Source organism: Hippopotamus amphibius, chromosome 2 (genome assembly GCF_030028045.1).
Source record: "Hippopotamus amphibius kiboko isolate mHipAmp2 chromosome 2, mHipAmp2.hap2, whole genome shotgun sequence".
NCBI lineage: Eukaryota > Metazoa > Chordata > Mammalia > Artiodactyla > Hippopotamidae > Hippopotamus > Hippopotamus amphibius.
Genome location: NC_080187.1, coordinates 206,684,619 through 206,703,714, shown reverse-complemented (window position 1 = coordinate 206,703,714; position 19,096 = coordinate 206,684,619). Strand labels below are relative to the sequence as shown.

General features: G+C 54.2%; 1 protein-coding gene across 3 annotated transcripts in view; it reads left to right on the top strand.

Annotated features, from left to right (window-relative positions):
* The window catches only part of IGDCC4 (immunoglobulin superfamily DCC subclass member 4), a 37,825-nt gene that overhangs the window by 14,936 nt on the left and 3,793 nt on the right, over positions 1-19,096 (top strand). For all 3 annotated transcript variants that reach the window (XR_009051621.1, XM_057725135.1, XM_057725138.1), the window contains 15 exons: positions 2,234-2,370; positions 3,670-3,810; positions 6,845-7,000; positions 7,828-8,241; positions 8,760-8,924; positions 9,472-9,609; positions 10,490-10,660; positions 11,669-11,908; positions 12,065-12,166; positions 13,818-14,001; positions 14,688-14,815; positions 16,372-16,542; positions 16,790-16,927; positions 17,701-17,806; positions 18,289-18,517. Coding sequence is in view for 2 of the 3 variants with exons in the window: in XM_057725135.1 (XP_057581118.1) it covers positions 2,234-2,370; positions 3,670-3,810; positions 6,845-7,000; positions 7,828-8,241; positions 8,760-8,924; positions 9,472-9,609; positions 10,490-10,660; positions 11,669-11,908; positions 12,065-12,166; positions 13,818-14,001; positions 14,688-14,815; positions 16,372-16,542; positions 16,790-16,927; positions 17,701-17,806; positions 18,289-18,517 (2,620 nt within the window). In the remaining variant the exon portion in view is untranslated. The remainder of the gene's footprint in view (positions 1-2,233; positions 2,371-3,669; positions 3,811-6,844; positions 7,001-7,827; positions 8,242-8,759; positions 8,925-9,471; positions 9,610-10,489; positions 10,661-11,668; positions 11,909-12,064; positions 12,167-13,817; positions 14,002-14,687; positions 14,816-16,371; positions 16,543-16,789; positions 16,928-17,700; positions 17,807-18,288; positions 18,518-19,096) is intronic.

Sequence of the window (19,096 nt, the reverse complement as noted above, 5' to 3'; positions counted from 1 at the left end):
TGAGGGAAGGAGTGATGCAGGTTTATTTTTTTTTCTTTGGGCCACAGCAGATTTCCAGGCTCATGGCCAGAATTTTCTCCCAATATCCTTGAGCTAGTTTCTTTTCTCCTGTGTTTAGATTTGTCTCACACCCTGCTTTCCCCATGAGCCAAGTGATCTTCACCAAGTGCACAGCTGCCCCATTCCCTCCCTGACCTTAGCCCAGCCTATATCCACAGGCCACTTGCTCTAGTGAGAAACTAGAACTCTCACCCTTGAGCTGACCCTGCAGGGATCACAGCTAGAAGATTCAGGAAGGTCCACTCCCTCCTCGCCTGCTCTACACCACCCTGGGGCCCATAGACACTTCCCTGCCTGGGATTGCATTGTCTCTCAAGCGAGGTCTCTGGGCCCTTCTATCCCAAACTGCTTTCCAGCCCTCACCGAAAAGGTAGAGAGCACCACTCTCATCCATCTTGCCCCTTCTCAGTAATGTACATGTTGACTGGGGCCTGCTGGGGACCACGTCCCTTCCAACAGGCATTCTCAGCCATCTAATGGCTGCTGAGACAGGGAGGTGGGAAGAACATGGGATTTGGCACCAGAAGGCCTAGTTTCCAGTTTTAACTCTGCTAGAGCTGTGAGACCCTGGGAAAATACCCTACTCCCTCCAAGACTTAGTTTTATCACCAATAAAATGAAGGCTGTGATCCCCTCTCTTGGGCTTGTTTCAAGGTTTAGATGAGATAATGTGAATAGAAGGCATTTATCAGGGGAGAGAGGAGGTAATACAGGCAGGGGTATTCAAACCATACAGAAGGCTACTGAATGAAACTTAAGTCTCCCTCTGACAGTTCCCAGGATCCCAGGTCCTCTCCCCAGAGACAACTACTATCACCAGGGACATTCAGTGCAAAAGTATATAAGTGTGCGCATCCCACACACACTGTCCTGAACCATACGTATTTTGGAGATGGTCTTATATCAGCACACATGGAGCTGCCTCGTTTTAACAGCTGCCTAGCATTCCATTGTATGAATGTACCCAAACCGATTTAGCTAGTTCCCACCCTACAGACGGACACCTGGATTGTTTCCAGGCTTTTGCTATTACAGACAGGACCGAAGTGAATATCGTTAGACATACGTTTTTGTGTACATGTATGAGAGTATCTGTGGGATGAAGTCCTTGAAGTGATGTTGCTGGGTCAAAAGGCACCTGCAGGTTTGATTGTAAGGTATCACCAGCTTGCCCTTGAAAGAGGGTGTATTGGTTGGCATGACCACCAACAAGACAGGACTGCCTTCCCCCATTCCCTCATCCACAAAGGGTACTATTATTTTTTTTAATTAAATTATTTATTGGCTGTGTTGGGTCTTCATTGCTGCACATGGGCTTTCTCTAGTTGCGGCGAGCGGGGGCTACTCTTTGTTGTGGTGCACGGGCTCCTCAATGCCGTGGCTTCTCTTGTTGCGGAGCATGGACTCTAGGCACATGGGCTTCAGTAGTTGCGGCACACGGGCTCAATAGTTGTGGCGCACAGGCTTAGTTGCTCTGCGGCATGTGGGATCTTCCTGGAGCAGGGCTCAAACCTGTGTCCCCTGCATTGGCAGGTGGATTTTTAACCATTGTGCCACCTAGTAAGTCCCAAAGGGTATTATTAAACTTTTTGATTGAACAAGCAGCGTGGCAAAAATCCCAAAAAACAAAACAAAACAAAACAAAACCAACCCCCCCTCAAAATAAAGCCAAAACAAACAAAAATTTTTTGATCTTTGCTAATCTGTTAGGCAAAAATAGTATCTTGTAGTTTTTGGGGGGGTTTTTTGGGCCATCTCAGGTCTTAGTTGCGGCTTGGCGGATATTTGTTGAGGCATGCGGGATCTTTCATTGTGGCACGCAGGCTTCTCTGGTTGAGGCACGGGAGCTCAGTAGTTGGGGCACACAGGCTTAGTTGCACCACGGCTTGTGGGGCATGTGGGATCTTAGTTCCCGACCAGGGATCAGATGCATGTCCCCTGCATTGCAAGGCAGACGCGTTTTGCAATGCGTTCCTTATCATTGGACCACCAGGAAAGTCCTGGTATCTTGTAGTTTTAATTTGCATTTCTTTTATTATGAGCGAAGCTTTAAAGTGAGCCACTGTAGGAATTTCAGACCAGAGGGGAAGGTAGGTCCAGAACAGTTTGGGCCCTGCTATCCTCCCTGAGGAGCTCCTGCCCACCTCACAGGTGCCCTCTCTCCCTTCCCAAGGCTCATCACCCTTCCCAACGGGGTCCTCCAGATCCTGGACGTTCAGGAAGTTGACGCAGGCTCCTACCGCTGTGTAGCCACCAACTCAGCAAACCAGCGCTTCAGCCAGGAGGCCCTACTCCGAGTGGCCCACAGAGGTAAGGGGGCTAGCTGGGGGATGGGGTGGGGAAACCTGGATGTTTCTGGAGTCAGCCGTCTGGGAGCTGCGGGGGCCTAAAGTGGTCCAGGGCCTGCCTTCAAGTAGGTGACAGTTGAGGCGATGAAGCCCAGAGAAAGCAGTGCCACCCAGCAATTCAGAGATAGAACTGGGGCAGGAACCCACAACGCCCAGTCCCGGGCTCCCTTCCTGCTGAGTCTCCGTGTTCCCTTGAGTCGGGTGGAGCGGGTCCCCGGGTGGGGAGGTGAGGCGTCTGTGGAGGGGTGTCAGCGACCTGAAGCTCTGGTCCCCACCCCTCTGTGTGTCCTGAGGGGAATTCACGCTGCTGCTGCTTGCAGTGCCTCTGGCTTCTGGTGGTCTGGGGCTTGTGTTTCTCCATTTCTCTAAAAAGGTCCCATCCCAGGGTGATGCAACAGGAAGGACACAGGCTTTGGGGTCAGAACAACCTGATCTGAATCCTGGCTTCTCTCCTCACCATCTGTGTGACCCTGGGCTCCTTATCAAATGCCCAGCTCAGGGAGGTGGTGAGAATCTCTGAAATAAGATTGGGAAGTGCCTGGTACCTAGTAGGTGCTCAATAGATCTCACTTCGGGCCTCCCACAAGGGCCTCTCCCTTGCCTCCCTTTGCCCTGGCATCTCCCCTCAACCGATACCCCTCCGCTTATCTCTTCCCATTCCCCCTCCTCGTCCCCTCCACCTCCACTCCCACCCTGCTTCTTGGGGCTTAGCTAGAGCGGAGTCTGGTTCTCTCTCCCTCCAGTGCTGGGGGTCTCTGCCTCCACCTGCTGGACAAACTGAGTATTCACCATGTTGACCCAGAGACCCAGGGTCGCCCTGAGAACTTGCCAGGGAATTAGTGCTGGGGGGGGCGCGGGCTGTGGGGAGCTGCCAAGCTGGCAGAAACTCGAGCCCATCCCCTGCCTTTCCCACGTGGGAACTGACACCCTCTGAGAAAGGACTTGCCTGAACGAGAAACTATAACTGTTGACTCCAAGTCCGGACTCCAAGTCTACTCTTGACCCTTGGGTTCGATCTGGCAGGGAAGAGTGGGAATAGTGTGTTGGAGGCCAGGTGATTCCTCTGCTGGCTCCCAGAGGAAGAGCTCTGAGTTCCAGTCCCAGCTCTGCTGAACTACGCGGCTGCTTTCCCATCTGTCGGATGGCACCCTGGCTGCTCCCGGCCCCACCTGCCTCACCAGGCGACTGCGAGCATCAGGGGAGGGGCTGCATGGGAAGACACCTGATGGTAAGGCTGCCCGCTGGCCTGCCCTCTCTCCAGGGTCCCTGGAATCCACCGGGGGGCAGGACGTGGTCATCGTGGCAGCCCCGGAGAACGCCACCGTGGTGTCTGGCCAGAGTGTGGTGATGGAGTGCGTGGCCTCGGCTGACCCCACCCCTTTCGTGTCCTGGGTCCGACAGGGTGAGTGGAGGGAAGGGACCGGAGGGCATGGGCGAGGACGGGTGTGGCGTCTCACACATCCGCAAGTCAGGGAGCTGTACGGGTGACCACGCCATGGTCACCAACCTTTGGTGTGGCAGGAACTAACTCCTGCCCCGGGGCTGAGTGTGGGTGGGGAGCCCAGAGAAAATTAATCATCCATCCATGTAGCAAGTTTCCTTTACAAAGCACTCTAAGATTTCCACTCACAAAATCACTCTTGAGACCTTACTTCGGGGGACCACTGGGCTTGGTTCTCCACCTTATATGTTTCCAGTCCTCACAACAGCGAGTGTGCGAGAGCTGGAAAGGGGCCAGCAAGGCAGGTGGATCTCAGACCCTCTGCTCGTCTGTTTAACCACCCAGCACCCCCCGGTCCACCCAGTGTGCTGCCATCTTTTTGTGCCTGGCTTCATGATGGGTACAGGGAATAAAATACGGAGGGGGCAGAGTGTGCTCTCTGAACTTACAGTCTGTGTGAGGGAGATGAATGCACGTCCATGAAGAGAGGCTTGACGGTATCAGGCAGCAAGTGATGAATGCCAAGTGGGACTGCGTTACAGGAGATGCTATCAGGGTAATGAGAGTGCCTGCCGGGCCAAACGTCACCTTGCAGTCTACTGAGCATGCAACCTACTCTCCTGCTGGAGCTTCCAAGAGCCCTTGGAGGAGGGTTGGGGCGAGGGCTATTATTCTCAGTGGGCAGATGAGGAAACTGAGGCTCAGAGAGGCAGGTGGAAAGCCGGGACCCAAACGTTAGAGCCTTTTCTCTTTCCGATACACCACCCCCTACCGCCCTGTATGGAAGAAAAGCAAGGATTATTTTTGTTTCCGTTTGTCGATAAGAAGTGACTTGTCCCAAGTTGATGGCAGGAGTAAGTCTTAAACCCAGCTCTCTTTACCCTTCTTCCCTGGTTGAGGCTACAACCCCACCCTGCCTCCTTTTTGTAAGTTTGTAGCTCACATTCAACACTATATAATGATGAATACACAGAGTTTAAAGAAAAATAGTAACCCAAACGACTACGTGCCCCCACCGAGCTGATGAGAGAGAGCAGTGCTGGTATCTGCGTCCCCCCGACCTGCCCGGCCTCATTGAACTTGTGACACTTGCCTAGTTAGGAGGATCCTGGGGCCAGCAGGACCCTCATACTATTATTGCGGTAAGCCTGTGGTGTCACCCAGAAGTTCTATTATCGGTGTTTCTCAAATTCTGACCAGGCATCAAGATGACCCAGGGAGCTTCTTTTTTTTTTTTTAATTTTTAATTTATTTTAAAAAAATTTTATTGGAGTATAGTTGATTTACAATGTTGTGTTAGTTTCAGGTGTACGGCAAAGTGAATCAGTTAAACATATGTCCACTCTTTTTTAGATTCTTTTCCCATATAAGTCATTACAGAGTTTGAGTAGAGTTCCCTGTGCCGTACAGTAGGTCCTTATTAGTTGTCTAGTTTGTATCTAGTAGTGTGTATATGTCAGTCCCAATCCCAGGGAACTTCTTAAAACTGCAGACTCTCTCCCTTCATGCCTGGAGAGTCGTGACCCAGGATTCTTAATGCTTAACAAGTGTCTGAGGTCCTTCCACAGAAAGTGTGATCTTTGGAACGCCCTCCTGGGCGTAGCTAGAAATGCAGAGTCTGGGGTGCCCTAGGCCTCTGCATCTTAAGGTCTCCTGAGATTCTGTGATTTGTGTGCACAGTAAGGATTTGAGCTGTCCTAGAGGGTCCTGACACCTGTGGTTCTGGGGTCTCACGCAGAGAAACTCTGCTAATAGCACTCCTGGATAGAGGCTGGGAAGAGAGGCTAGAAACAGACTTCATTCCTGACCCTGGGCGCTGTTCCTTTTCCAGGAACTTACTCTACTAAGTCAAGGGAGGAGCGTGGCTTTTTTGTTTTGTTTTGTTTTCTTCTGATAGCAAAAGTTGTACATATTCATTGTAGAAAACTAGGGAAAAGCAGAAACAGAAAACATCCCACCACTCAGGGCTTAAAATTGTTAACATATGACTGTATTTTCTTCCAGATTTTTTTCCTATGCACATGGACATTTTCCCCCAAAATTGAAAGCATGCTGTATTTACAGTTCTAAGTCCTGTTTTCATTCAACAGTATATCATAAACATCTCCCCATCTTTAAAACATTTTCAAAAATAATTTTAATAAGTATGCTATCCCATCATTTGAATGTCATCATAGTTTAATTTGCTAGTTTCTGCTATTGAATTTTTAAGTCCTTCCCAGTTGTCCACTATGACAGTTAACACTGCTGTAATCAGCCCCGTTCACAACTCACCACCACAGAGTGCCTACAAGTGGAATCCTGGCTTCAAGGTCAAGGTGGAGCCCCTGTATAGCCCTATCAGCATCTACCCTTTCTCAGGCATTGCAACATACTGTTTTAAAAAACTTTCCCCATTTGATGGGTGAAAATGAACATCTGTGTTTTGATGTGCATTTCTTTGATTTTGTGAAGTTGAACACTTTTTTGTTTCTGGGCCATTTGCATTTCTTCTCTGGATTTTCTGTTCAGGTCCATAAGGGAAGGGCTTTAAAAATGGTTTTCACTTCACATCAAGATAAAAGTCTGCACATATTCAAATCTTTGGTTCTGATCCAGACCTTTCCAGCCACATCTTCATCATAGCACTGGGCTAAGACCATATGGGAGGAGTGTGTCCTTGAGAGAAATGAATTTAATAATAATGGGAATAGTAATAACTGACTGGTGTACCAAGCACCTCTTACGTGCCAGCATTGTGCCAGCCAGTCCCATAGATCTTATTGGTTCCACCCTCAGAGCAGCCCTTCCAGCGAGAGACTATCTCTCCATGTTACAGACAGAGACATTAAGGGCTCAGAGGGAGTCATCGGTCTAGCAAGCGGAGGAACTGAGATCCCAACAAGAGACTGTTGTGTTCCTTTAACCCGGGTGTAGAGGGGTCCCCCGAGGTCCGGAGAGTGGATGGAGGGGCAGCCCTCAGCTCCCCGCTCCAGCGCTCTCCCTCCTCCCGCAGATGGGAAGCCCATCTCCACGGACGTCATCGTGCTGGGCCGCACCAACCTACTAATCACCAGCGCGCAGCCCCGGCACTCTGGCGTCTATGTCTGCCGAGCTAACAAGCCCCGCACGCGCGACTTCGCCACCGCCGCCGCCGAGCTCCGCGTGCTGGGTGAGGCGGGGTGGAGGCTGAGGCGGGGTGGAGGGTGAGGCGGGGCGAAGCACCGGGGAGTAGGCGTGGGGCAGACAGGATTGGGGCGGGTTAGCTGGGGCCGAGGGGAGGAGGAATGGGGAGGGGGGACATGGGCAAGTGGGTGTATCAGAGGTGCTGAGGGGCGATGCTGGAGGATGAAAAAGGGACAGGGCTGTGGGGGGTGGGGGTTGAGCTCGTGAAGAGGAGTCCTGCGCGAGGCGGCAAAGGGCAGGCATTGGAGCGGACGGACTAGGTAATTAGAGGAGACGAAGCTGTGGAAAGAGATTGGAGGATGGAGGGGGGGAGGGGGAGGGCGCGGGCGATCAGGGCATGGCTTGAGTTATTGGGGTGTGGAGGTGTGGCCTGGGTGGGACCCAGGTAATGTGGGGAGCGGTGGGACTGAGGTTATCGGGGGAGATGGAGTGGTCTGGTTGGAGAAAACTGGGGCCAGGGTTGCTCAGGGCTGGCAGAGGGGTAGGTCTGATAGGTGTGGGATACGGGGAGGTAGGGGAGAAGGAGGTAGTCATTGCGGGAGCGAGCTCAGATCCAGGAGGAACCAGGGTGTGCAGGGGAGGCCGAGGAGGCCTGGGGACACCTCGCAGAAAGGAAGAGAATGGTCGGTGTGGGGCCGGCGTCCAAGCGGGAAGGGAGCTAGAGCTGCCGTGCGGACGGTGTTTGGGGGACACGGGTGAATCAGGGACAGGTTAGAACGGAGGGAGGGGACGCGGAGTCCGCCGGGTGTGTGGCGGCGGGGCGGGGCCCCAGTGGCGGGAGCGCGCGGTCAGCGTCTCCCTCCCCTCCCCCAGCCGCCCCTGTCATCTCGCAGGCGCCCGAGGCGCTGTCGCGGACGAGGGCGAGCACCGCGCGCTTCGTGTGCCGCGCGTCCGGGGAGCCGCGGCCCACGCTGCGCTGGCTGCACGACGGGGCGCCGCTGCGGCCCAACGGGCGCGTCAAGGTGCAGGGCGGCGGCGGCAGCCTGGTCATCACGCAGATCGGCCTGCAGGACGCCGGCTACTACCAGTGCGTGGCCGAGAACGGCGCGGGCACGGCGTGCGCCGCCGCGCCGCTGGCAGTAGTGGTGCGCGAGGGGCTGCCCAGCGCCCCCACGAGGGTCACCGCCACGCCGCTGAGCAGCTCCGTCGTTCTGGTGGCCTGGGAGCGGCCCGAGCTGCACAGCGAGCAGATCATCGGCTTCTCCCTCCACTACCAGAAGGCGCGGGGTACGTCTGCCCCGGGCCAAGATGCGCCAGCAAAGACCTAAGCAGGGGTGCTGGTGGGGGCGGGGGGATTGGTGCGGCACAGGCTGAACGATTGATTGAAGGGTTGCCTTTGGGGATAGGATGGGATGGGGTGGGAGCCCACGGGGGACAGCTGTGCAGATATGGGTTAGCACATCTCCACTTCAGCCACCGCTTGTTATAAGAGAGGAGGAAGGGGATGCTTCTCCTCGCAGGGAAAATGCCTTGCCATTCCTGGAGCCAGCTTGTTAGTTGCAGCAGGAGTCACTTCAGTTAGACGCTAGAAAGGACTTCCTGACCAGTGGAGGAATGAATACAGTGGGCCTAGAAGTCAGGGGAGTTTATAGTCTCCCACTCAGATTCTCTGGAATGATTTAGCCATAAAGAGGCTATTCCAGGGCCTGGGACAGTATGAAGGACCCCTAGACAGCTTCCATCTGGCAAGCCCCTGGGTGTGGCCCTGTGACAGACCCTTTGTCCCCTAACCCTCACCCACTCAGGCATGGACAATGTGGAATACCAGTTTGCAGTGAACAATGACACCACTGAGCTACAGGTTCGGGACCTGGAACCCAACACAGACTACGAGTTCTACGTGGTGGCCTACTCGCAGCTAGGGGCCAGCCGCACCTCCACCCCAGCGTTGGTCCACACACTAGATGATGGTAGGGCCTCATCACCTGCAGTGGGCACCTTGGGGCCCAGAGAATTCCCTGGGGATGGTAGCTCAGCTTCTGTTTACTAGTGTACGCCAAGGCACTTTTTCCTGCCTTGTGCCATCTTCTGTGCCCTGTAAGGGAATGGGCAGGGGTTCTTCTCCCTAATTTACAGTTGGGGAAACTCAGGCCCAGAAAACGAGTGACTTGCCCAAGGTCAGTGGTACAAGCTGGGACTTGAGCCCGGGTCTCATGATTTCCTGTATCCGATGGCCCTTCTCCCCTATACCCATGCGCCATCCAGTCAGACAGGCTCCAGTGACAATCCACTGGACGTAGAAGATTGTGCCCCAACCTTCTTCTGGCTTCAGGGTGGGAAGGATGTCCCCTCATCTCCAGCTCAGGGCTCCCCTGAGAGGCTCCCTTTCCTCCCTCAGATCCTGGTCCTGGGCCTACTTCTGACTTGCTGTGTGACCTGGGCAAGTCTCTGACCACTGCTGGGCCTCACCTTGCACGTCGGTGGAGCAGAGCTCACGCCGATGTTCTTCTGTCTCAGTCCCCAGTGCAGCGCCCCAGCTCTCCCTGTCCAGCCCCAACCCCTCGGACATCAGGGTGGCGTGGCTGCCCCTGCCTCCCAGCCTGAGCAATGGGCAGGTGGTGAAGTACAAGATAGAGTACGGTTTGGGGAAGGAAGGTGAGTGGGGGCGGGACACGGGCTCTACCTGGCTGGGAATCACTGATGTGAAGGGTTGGTCAGTGTAGCTGCAGATCTAAGCGGAGCAGTGGAGTAGGGCGTGGTGAACTTAGAAATGGGGAAGAGGGGCCGGGGGTAGGGAGGGCAGGGGTGAAAGGGAAGGCTAAGAGGGCTAGCTCCAGACAGGAGGAGGCCTAGGGTCTAGCCCCGCCTCCTCCCTGGCTGTAGTGCGGAATTCTGTTGAGTCCCTGCCCCAGGCTCCTTGTCTGTGAAATGAGGCAGGTAACCTAGGTAATCCCTGGGGTCCCTTCCAGCTAGAAAAGCAGATGAGGGATAGGGAGGTGGAGAGTGTGCTTGTGGGACTGGTGGAAATGAGGCCTGGAAGGGGGTGGTGTTAGGGCAGAGGTCAGGAATCTAGGGGAAGGAGTGTGAAAGGGATGAAGAGGTAGGAGGAGGCAAGTGGCTGGGGGCCACTGAAGGTGGGGAGGGAGGGGAGGGTGAGGAAGGGGGCTTGGGTGGTGGGCAGGGCTCTGGGAGGTAGGCGGTGCTTGATGGCCCTCACAGCCACCCCCTCATGCCCATGGCCTGGTGTGGGTGAGGGGTGGTCACTGACAGCTCCTGGGGCGGTGGGGAGTGTGTGCTGTGATGCTTCCTGCTCTGAGCCAAGGCTGATGGCTGCAACAGCCAGGGTCAGAGGCCCAGGAGTCCGCCCTGGAGCATGGAGTCCGTCTACAGGCACCGAGGGGTCAGCGCTGAGAGGGCCTCAGTCTCCAGTGGACACTGAGGAACCAGGACCTGAGGTGGAAGAGTCAGTATAGGGGAGTTTAAGAGTCCTGGTCCTTAGGTGGCCACCCAGAGCCAGTCTCTTCTGTCCCAGCAGATCAGATTTTCTCCACCGAGGTGCCAGGGAATGAGACGCAGTTTACCCTGAACTCGCTTCAGCCCAACAAGGTGTATCGAGTGCGGATTTCAGCCAGGACAGGGGCTGGCTACGGGGGCCCCTCGCAGTGGATGCAGCACAGGACTCCCAGTGTGCACAACCAGAGCCACGGTACATGGCATCCGAGGAGACGGGCGGGTGGTGTGACTGTATGGGTGTATGTGTGCCCTTGGAACCCGGACCCAACTGCCGCCTCCATCAGAGGCCTTCCATGGCTCCCCCTCTTGATGGGCAGCGGAGGGGTGAAGAGGTGAAGGGCTGGCCTTTGCAGACACCCCTGGGCTCATGTTTCCCTTCCATCTGCTGTGTGACCTTGGACAGACCATTCACAAGGCTAAGACTTCATGTACTGCCAGATGGGCTGTGAGGCTTAATTAATGTGAACAAAATATTTAGTACATAATTAGAACTTGTTAAATAGCAGCTGCTTCCGTGATTATGATTGTTGTGGGCTTCGCTGAGAGCCCCAGTAGTAGAATGGTAAAATGCAGACAAAACCTGGCACACATGCTATCTGTGTGACCTGGCAAGTTACTTCTCTGAGCCTCAGTTTTCTTATCTGTAAAATAGGGATAATAGTATTTTTGTTATTTCATAGGGTCGTGAGATTGAAGTTAAAACACACGGTACAAAGTGCTTAGAGCAGCATCAGACACATAGGGAGCTGCCTCACTCTTAGGGTTCCAAGTACGGCTCCCCACTTCCAGTGGCTCTATCCCTCCTTCTCGGCTTCAGCAACCTCTGTGATCCCCTTGCCTGCTGGTACCCATGCATTCATTCCTTCAGAACAGTTCTAGAGCCCTGCTCTAAGCCAGGTGTTGTCAGCCCTCCCTCAGAGGTGCTCCTTGCTAACCTCTTTGCAAATGCCCAGGAGACACCCCTGCATCCCAGCACTCTGGGTTTGTGGAATAGTGAGTTCTCCTCTAGACCAAGCCTGGGCCTGGCCCTTAGGCTGGTGGCTGAGCAGTGATGCCCTGGGACAAGGCTGGCAAGGCTCTCACTCAATGCTGTCTCCTTGCTTTTTGCTTCCTCATGTCTCTTCCCTCCTCCCTTCCCTGGCCTCCTCCTCCTCCTTGCTGTTCTCTCACTCCTCCTCCCTTCCTGCTCCTCTGTCCCCAGTCCCTTTTGCGCCTGCAGAGCTCAAGGTACGGGCAAGGATGGAGTCCCTGGTCGTGTCGTGGCAGCCACCCCCTCACCCAGCCCAGATCTCTGGCTACAAACTGTACTGGCGGGAAGTGGGGACAGAAGAGGAGGAGGCTAATGGTGAGATCCCCCCAGGGGGCCGTGGAGACCAGGCTTGGGATGTGGGGCCTGTCCGGCTCAAGAAGAAAGTGAAGCAGTACGAGCTGACCCAGCTAGGTGAGGAGGGCTGGCGGGGAGGGGATGAGATGGACATAGCTCCAGCGGGGGACTGGACAAGCTGGGCTGGTGGTTGGAGATGCAATCTCTCTGGGGATAAAAGAATGACCACAGAGGTTCTGCTAGCCAGTGACTGACCCCCATGACCTGCCCCAGTCCCTGGCCGGCTGTATGAGGTGAAACTCGTGGCATTCAACAAACATGAGGACGGCTATGCGGCAGTGTGGAAAGGCAAGACGGAGAAGGCTCCCACCCCAGGTGAGGGGGCTGGGGAAGCAGGGGAGGAGGACTCAGTTCTCCTTTCCCTTTCCTCTGGGCCAGTCCTGGTGGTCAGGCCGTCTGGAAGCTTCAGCCACCCACAAACTCATTCTACTAGGCTCTTCTAGGTTACAGAGAGAGGCTCCAGCTTGTGCAGTCTGGTAGGCCTGTGCTATCGTGTTTTCATTATCTGTGAGCAGACTAATTTGGAAGGTTTGGACAGAGAGAAATCCCATGATTTATCAATGACTTCTGACCCCACGTTTGGCCTTTAAACAATTTTTAAAATGCATCTACCTATATCACACTATCAGATTATCCCTCTGTTCTAGGCAGGAAGGGTATCCCTATGTGGCCCATCAGGAAACTGAGGCTCAGAGTCTTAGTTCGGGCTGCTATAACAAAACATCATAGGCTGAGTGGCTTAAACAACCAACATTTATTTCGCACAGTTCTAGAGGCTGGGAAGTCCAAGATCAAGCCACTGGCAAAGTCATTGTCTAGTGAAGACCCGCTTCCTGGTTCACAGACCATAGACCACCTTCTTACTGTGTCCTCACGTGGCAGAAAGAGGGCTAGAGTTCTCTGGGGTCTCTTTCATAAGGGCACTGTTACGGACTGAAATATTGTGTCCCCTCCAGAATTCATATGTTGAAACCCTACCCTCCAATGTGATGTATTGGGAGGTAATTAGAATTAGATGACGTCATGAGGGTGGAGCCCTCATGAATGGGATCAGCACCCTTATAAGAGTCACAGGAGAGCATGCTTCCCTTTTCCGCTCTGAAAATACAATGAGAAGTTGATAGTCTATAACTCAGAAGAGGGCTTCCTAGGTGGCGCAGTGGTTAAGAATCCGCCTGCCAATGCAGGGGACACAGGTTTGATCCCTGCTCTAGGAAGATCCCACATGCCATGGAGCAACTAAGCCTGTGTGCCAAAAAAAACAAACAAAAAATAAATAAATATAACCCAGAAGAGGGCCTTCACCGGAACTTGACCATGCTGGTACTCTGATCTCAGACTTCAGAACTGTGAGAAACAAATTTTTGTTTATAAGCCCCCTAGTCTATGGTTCTTTGTTATAGTAGCCTGAACGGATTAAGACAGGCACAGATCCCTAAGACAGGACTCCACCATGTGTTCAAATTTCAACGTAGGAACTTTGGGGGGACACAAACATTCATTCCATGACACTTTTCTATATACTTTACAAATATTAACTGATTTAATCTTCATAACGACCCTATGAGGTGTAGGTACTATTATCAGCCCCACTGACAGAATAGGGAATGGAGACACAGAGAGATTAATTAACTTCTGCATAGTCACACAGCTAGTAAGTTGGAATTTGAATCAGGGCAGCCTGGTTCCAGAATCTGTGCTCATAATTACCATGATTTGCTGTCTCTCTCTGTTACATTCTTACATACTAGTGTTCCACAGTCTGTTAGCTGTATGCCCTTGGCAAAAATCATTTAAATTCTTGGGGGCCTTAGTTTCCTCATCTGGGAAGTGGGCGTGATGCTATCCAACTCATAGGATCAAAAGAGAAGGGTGAAAGAAGGTGCCTTGGGAACTGCAAACCGCTATGCATATTGAGGGATGACTACCCTCCCTCCCTTCCCACACTCTAATTTTCACCCTCCAGACCTGCCCATCCAGAGGGGGCCACCCTTGCCCCCCGCCCATGTCCATGCAGAATCAAACAGCTCCACATCCATTTGGCTTCGGTGGAAAAAGCCAGACTTCACCACGGTCAAGATTGTCAACTACACTGTGCGCTTCAGCCCCTGGGGGCTCAGGAATGCCTCCCTGGTCACCTATTATACCAGGTGGGAAGAGGGGCTGATGCTGTGAAGGGGGAGGAGGAGCAGACAGTGGGGAAGCAGGCAGCAGGTGGTGATGAGGAGAGGAACCCTGGGGATTCGGGGACATTTCATTACTCACCTGTTAAACAGGGGGCCCGTTGAGGGTCTGATGACCCGATGGTGACGGACGGAAAAGGGGAGTCCATCCGGTCCCATCCCCTCACAGGAGAGCCTTGTACTCAACCGCACGAAGTGTCATGCGGGACAACCTCAGATGACAGAGAAGAGACAGCTCAGCTGCTGTCTTGAGAGGCCCCCGGTTGGATGGGAGACAGAGACTCTGACCTGGGGAACTGCTGATTTGGCGGAGGAAACAAAGCGTAAAAAACAACAGTTACATACAATTGCAGCTAAAGAAAAATTAAATCAAGGAAAAGATGCGTCAGAGATGGTTCTTTGGGTGGAGAATGACATGGATTCATCCAGGAGTGTTTCTTGGAAGAGGGGGCCTGGCTTGGGGATTGGATATGGACCATCCATCCAGCCAGCCAGACCGCTCTGCAGCTCCTCTGGATGGTGTTAGTGGCCCCGTGCGTGCCAGGGAGCAGATTCTCTGCCCAGGGCGGGAGCCGGGGCTGTGGCTGGAGCTGGGGTAGGGGAGTAGATTTGGAGGGGCCCGAGAGCCCTGGTCATGTTTCTTGCCTCAGCAGCTCTGGAGAAGATATCCTCATTGGCGGGCTGAAGCCATTCACCAAATACGAGTTTGCAGTACAGTCCCACGGCGTGGACATGGACGGGCCTTTTGGCTCCGTGGTGGAACGCTCCACGCTGCCTGACCGTGAGTGGCCCCTCGGCCCTCTGGCCACAAGTCCATCTTTCACTGAACTCCTCCTTCCCTCAGCAGCCCTCTTCTGAAGCACTCCTCCGAACCCCACAAGGGTCTGTCATCTGCTTTGCATTTATGTAAGCAGTCCTGTGCTGGTCTTAACCATTTACTCAGAGACATAATAACATAAGATTTAGAGGAGTGGTTTCCTTTAAGAGGCTGTGACAAGACCTCACTGAGCTGTGAAGAGGGCCAGGCCTGGAGGCAGGCGTCCTGGATTCTGCAGTTGGGTCCCCCTCGTGCCCTGACGCACAGGGAGACTTAGGCAGGCCCCTTCCCCACGCAGAGCCTCTGTGTCCTCATCTGTAAAAAGAGGAGATGGAACCATTTGCTCTGCAGGTCTGTGACTCGGGGACCCTGTGGAAATGCATCTGAAGACAAATGGATCTTTGTTCTCACAGCAGAAGTTCTTTGGTGCTGCTGGTCCTAAGACTGTTTACCTTTCTGTTGACAGACCTTTGTCCCTGATCTGAAATAGAAAGGTGTGTGTAGGGTAGGGTGGGGAGGCCCTCCACTCTCATGAATTCGCTTTTTAGAAACCTGCTTACAAATTGTTTCTCACCCACCCACGGCCTCAGTTTTTATGGTCTTAAACTGCGTATGGAGTTTAGGGAGACCCCATGTTTTCTCAGAGGAGACTCTGTGACATTGGATCCCCAGCACAACTGACGGGGCTACAGGGGAGGGGGATGTTTTCTCCTTTTGCAGATGGGGAGACTGGAGCCTGAGAAGTGGAGAGTCACCTAGGGTCAAGGGGGCTTCTGGCAGCCTGTGGTGCTATCGCTCTGTTATGCCTTAGAGCCCTGGGTGCCCATCCCACCCTCTTTTGGGCCTCGAAAACCTGAGCCCCCAAATATCTGTCCCTTCCCAACTCATCAGTCACCTTGTGTCCCTCTTTCTTCCCCTTTCTCATTCACTCTCACCCCCCGGATCAACTTCTTCTCTGAAAACAAAACACAAAGACTTCCAGGGTGGTACTTCTCATGCTAGGGTTCCCGTGGCCCTGAGGACTTGTGCCAGGGGCAGGCATAGACAGGCTACACAGGGTGTCAGCCAACTTCATTTGAAGATTTGGGGTGGCAAGGGGAGTTAGAAACTCTAAATGATAAGTTATTTCAAACACTATTTTTATTTTAAATGTTACCATGGAATAGGTGAGTTTAAAATAAAATGTAAGCCTTCCGAAAACTCTTGAGCTCTTCCCCCAGGTCCCTAGAGTATCAGACAGTGTCTTCAACCCTTGAAAGTATTTGGGTGTGCAAGGCTGAGGAGCTCTGCTCCAAGGAGTGGAAAAGAGTTTCCGAGAGGGGAGGAATGTTGGTGAAACCTCCCTCCTCAACTGTTTTCCAGAAATTCCCCGGTGAGAGGCCAGACTTCATTTTGTTTTGTGGTCTGTGGTTTATTCCAGTAAAGGAGGAAGCAGGGAGGCCATGTCCTCACGCCCAGCTGCCCCCAGAGCTGGGGTTCTCACTGACCCTGCCTCTCCCCATCTCCTCCCCGACCCCCAGGGCCCTCGACGCCCCCCTCTGACCTGCGCCTGAGCCCCCTGACGCCGTCCACAGTTCGGCTGCACTGGTGCCCCCCCACGGAGCCCAACGGCGAGATCGTGGAGTATCTGATTCTCTACAGCAGCAACCACACCCAGCCTGAGCACCAGTGGACCTTGCTCACCACAGAGGGTGAGGGCTCCCACCCTAGGGCATCTGAGCAAGAGTTTCCCCCCCATCTGCCCAGTGGCTGGGTTAGTAGTGAGAGTGCCACTAAGGTTTGCTCTAGGAGGAGCAGGCAGAAGCTACCACCTGAGTGGCAAGAGCCGATTTCCTCAGGGCTACTTCCCAGCCCATCCCTGCAGCCCACCCCCACCCAGTTCACCAACACTGCTTTCCCTGCCTCCCCTGCACCCCCACCCCCACCCCCCGCCCCCAGGAAACATCTTCAGTGCTGAGGTCCACGGCCTTGAGAGCGACACTAGGTACTTCTTCAAGATGGGGGCACGCACAGAGGTGGGGCCTGGGCCCTTCTCTGGCCTGCAGGATGTGATTACTCTCCAGGAAAAGCTCTCAGGTAAGAGGCAAGAAGGGAGGAAGGGGTGGGGCCCATCCTGGGACAGCCCAAGCTCTCCAGAGGCCCCTGGAGTTGACTTCTAACCCTAAAGTCCTCTATTCCAAGGCCCTGCCTCCGGGTATGACTACACATTCATTTTTTTGGACAACTGACCATTTAATCTGGTGTGGAGAGGACAAATTTGAAGGGGAGATGGGTGTGGTTCACTGGTGATGCAGTTGAGAGGTCAGATTTGTGGGAGACTGGCTTGGTTTCTTTAGGAGGTTGCTTTGATTGGAAGACTGGAAAGGTGATGAGCTTTATGGGGTGGAGGTCTAGAGCAACAGGACTGGGCGATGTAATTTGCAAGGCAAGAAAAGGAAAATGTGGGGCCCTTATTAAACAATGAGGAAGAATTTCAAGATGGTCACAGCAGAGCATTCAACCAAGCCCAGAGCCCTTCTAAGCATGGGCCCTGTGCCGCTGCAAGTGTTGCACCTGCAAAACCAGCCCTGTGAGGCAGCAAGAGGCAAAACCAACCTGTTAGAAAGGCCAGGTTGATGGGCAGGAACTACAGCTTCCAGGTGTCCAGCGGGACGGATGGTTGGAGAGAGAGGTAGTGATGGTCTCTGTGAGTCCATGGGGCCCTCCCTTCCTTGCATAAGGTTTCATGTGTCCAAAGGGTGAGACTCAGACCAGTGGTCTCTGGAGGAAGCCGCAAGAAGTCCTGGTCTAGGAAGCCTGGCTTTTCTTCTGTCCTCGACTTGTCCTGTTCCCACCCATTCCCCTGCCAGGCTCTTTGGACGTGCACTCGGTCACGGGCATCGTCGTGGGTGTCTGCCTGGGCCTCCTCTGCCTCCTGGCCTGCATGTGTGCTGGCCTGCGCCGTGGCCCCCACAGGTGGGTGAAGGAACCAGTCTGACCGCAGAGGGGAGAAGTTTCCAGAAGGGCTGCAGAGATGTGAGAGCAGGGAAAGCGGCCATGACTTGCTCTAGGCACTCCCAGGAGCCCTATTAAAGTTGACTCTGGGATAAAGGGGTTGGGGGTGATGTCCTCATGAGAGTCGGGGGTGGGTTTAGGGAAGCCCCTGGTGTATCCCCTCAGCAAGGGTAGGCATAGGTAGAGCTGCCTCTGTGCCGCTTTCTTGGTAGCTGCCACCATCTTGCAGAGAGGGACCCCAAATCTCCAGAGGTCTGGAGCCAAGGGAGGAAGGATCCCAGTGCAGTGTCACAGCCGTTTTGAACAATCACAGAATTTCTTATTCATTACACAGACCAGGAAATTAAGTCTCGGCGATGGGTAGGAACCTGCCCAGGGACCCGGCAGTCCCACCCCCACCCCTCTCTTTGACCACTGTGCTTATTCCCCATCTTCCCTTCCAGGGAAGCCCTCCCGGGCCTGTCCTCCACAGCCACTGCTGGGAACCCCGCTCTGTACTCCCGCGCCCGCCTTGGCCCCCCCAGTGCCCCAGCTGCCCATGAACTGGAGTCCCTGGTGCACCCTCGTCCCCAGGACTGGTCCCCACCACCCTCAGACATCGAGGACAGGGCTGAAGTGCACAGCCTTATGGGTGGCGGCGGTTCTGACTGCCGGGGTCACTCCAAGAGAAAGGTGAGCCTGGAGCCTGGGTGGGACCGAGCCCCACACTGCGGCTCATTCCCAAATAGGACACCAGGGGGTGCAAGAGCACGATATGTGACCCTGGGAGAGAGCCTCTTCCCTCCTCCCCCTCCCCTTCCCGGCCAGCTGCAGAAGAAAAGGCACTCTCTCCCTCCTGCCTGAAAGGGTTAGCAGGCAGGGAAGCAGATGGGCCTCCATCCCTGGCAGAATAGGTCAGCCTGGTTCTCAGGAAGGAGGGGAGGGCCCCCGATGGGCTGGATGGGCTGTTTGTGGGTGACTCAGGGTGGCCAGAACACCCAGATCCCGCCTCATCCTGGGAGCTGGGGAGACCTCTAAGACCCAGCTCTCCCCAGTTTGGAGAAGAGAGGCTGGTCAGTTTGGCTGCGGCCAATGAGACCAGGGTCTGGATAAGGTGGGCCCACACAGGGCAGGTCCCCTCCATCCTGGCAGTGGCGGCTCATCCTGCATTCTCTGACCAGCCAGCTTGAACCCCTTCCTCCTCCTTTCCCTGCCTCTGTGGTGAAGGCGACCCTGCCTGGCTCAGAAACCTCTGAGCTTTCCTGAAGGAGC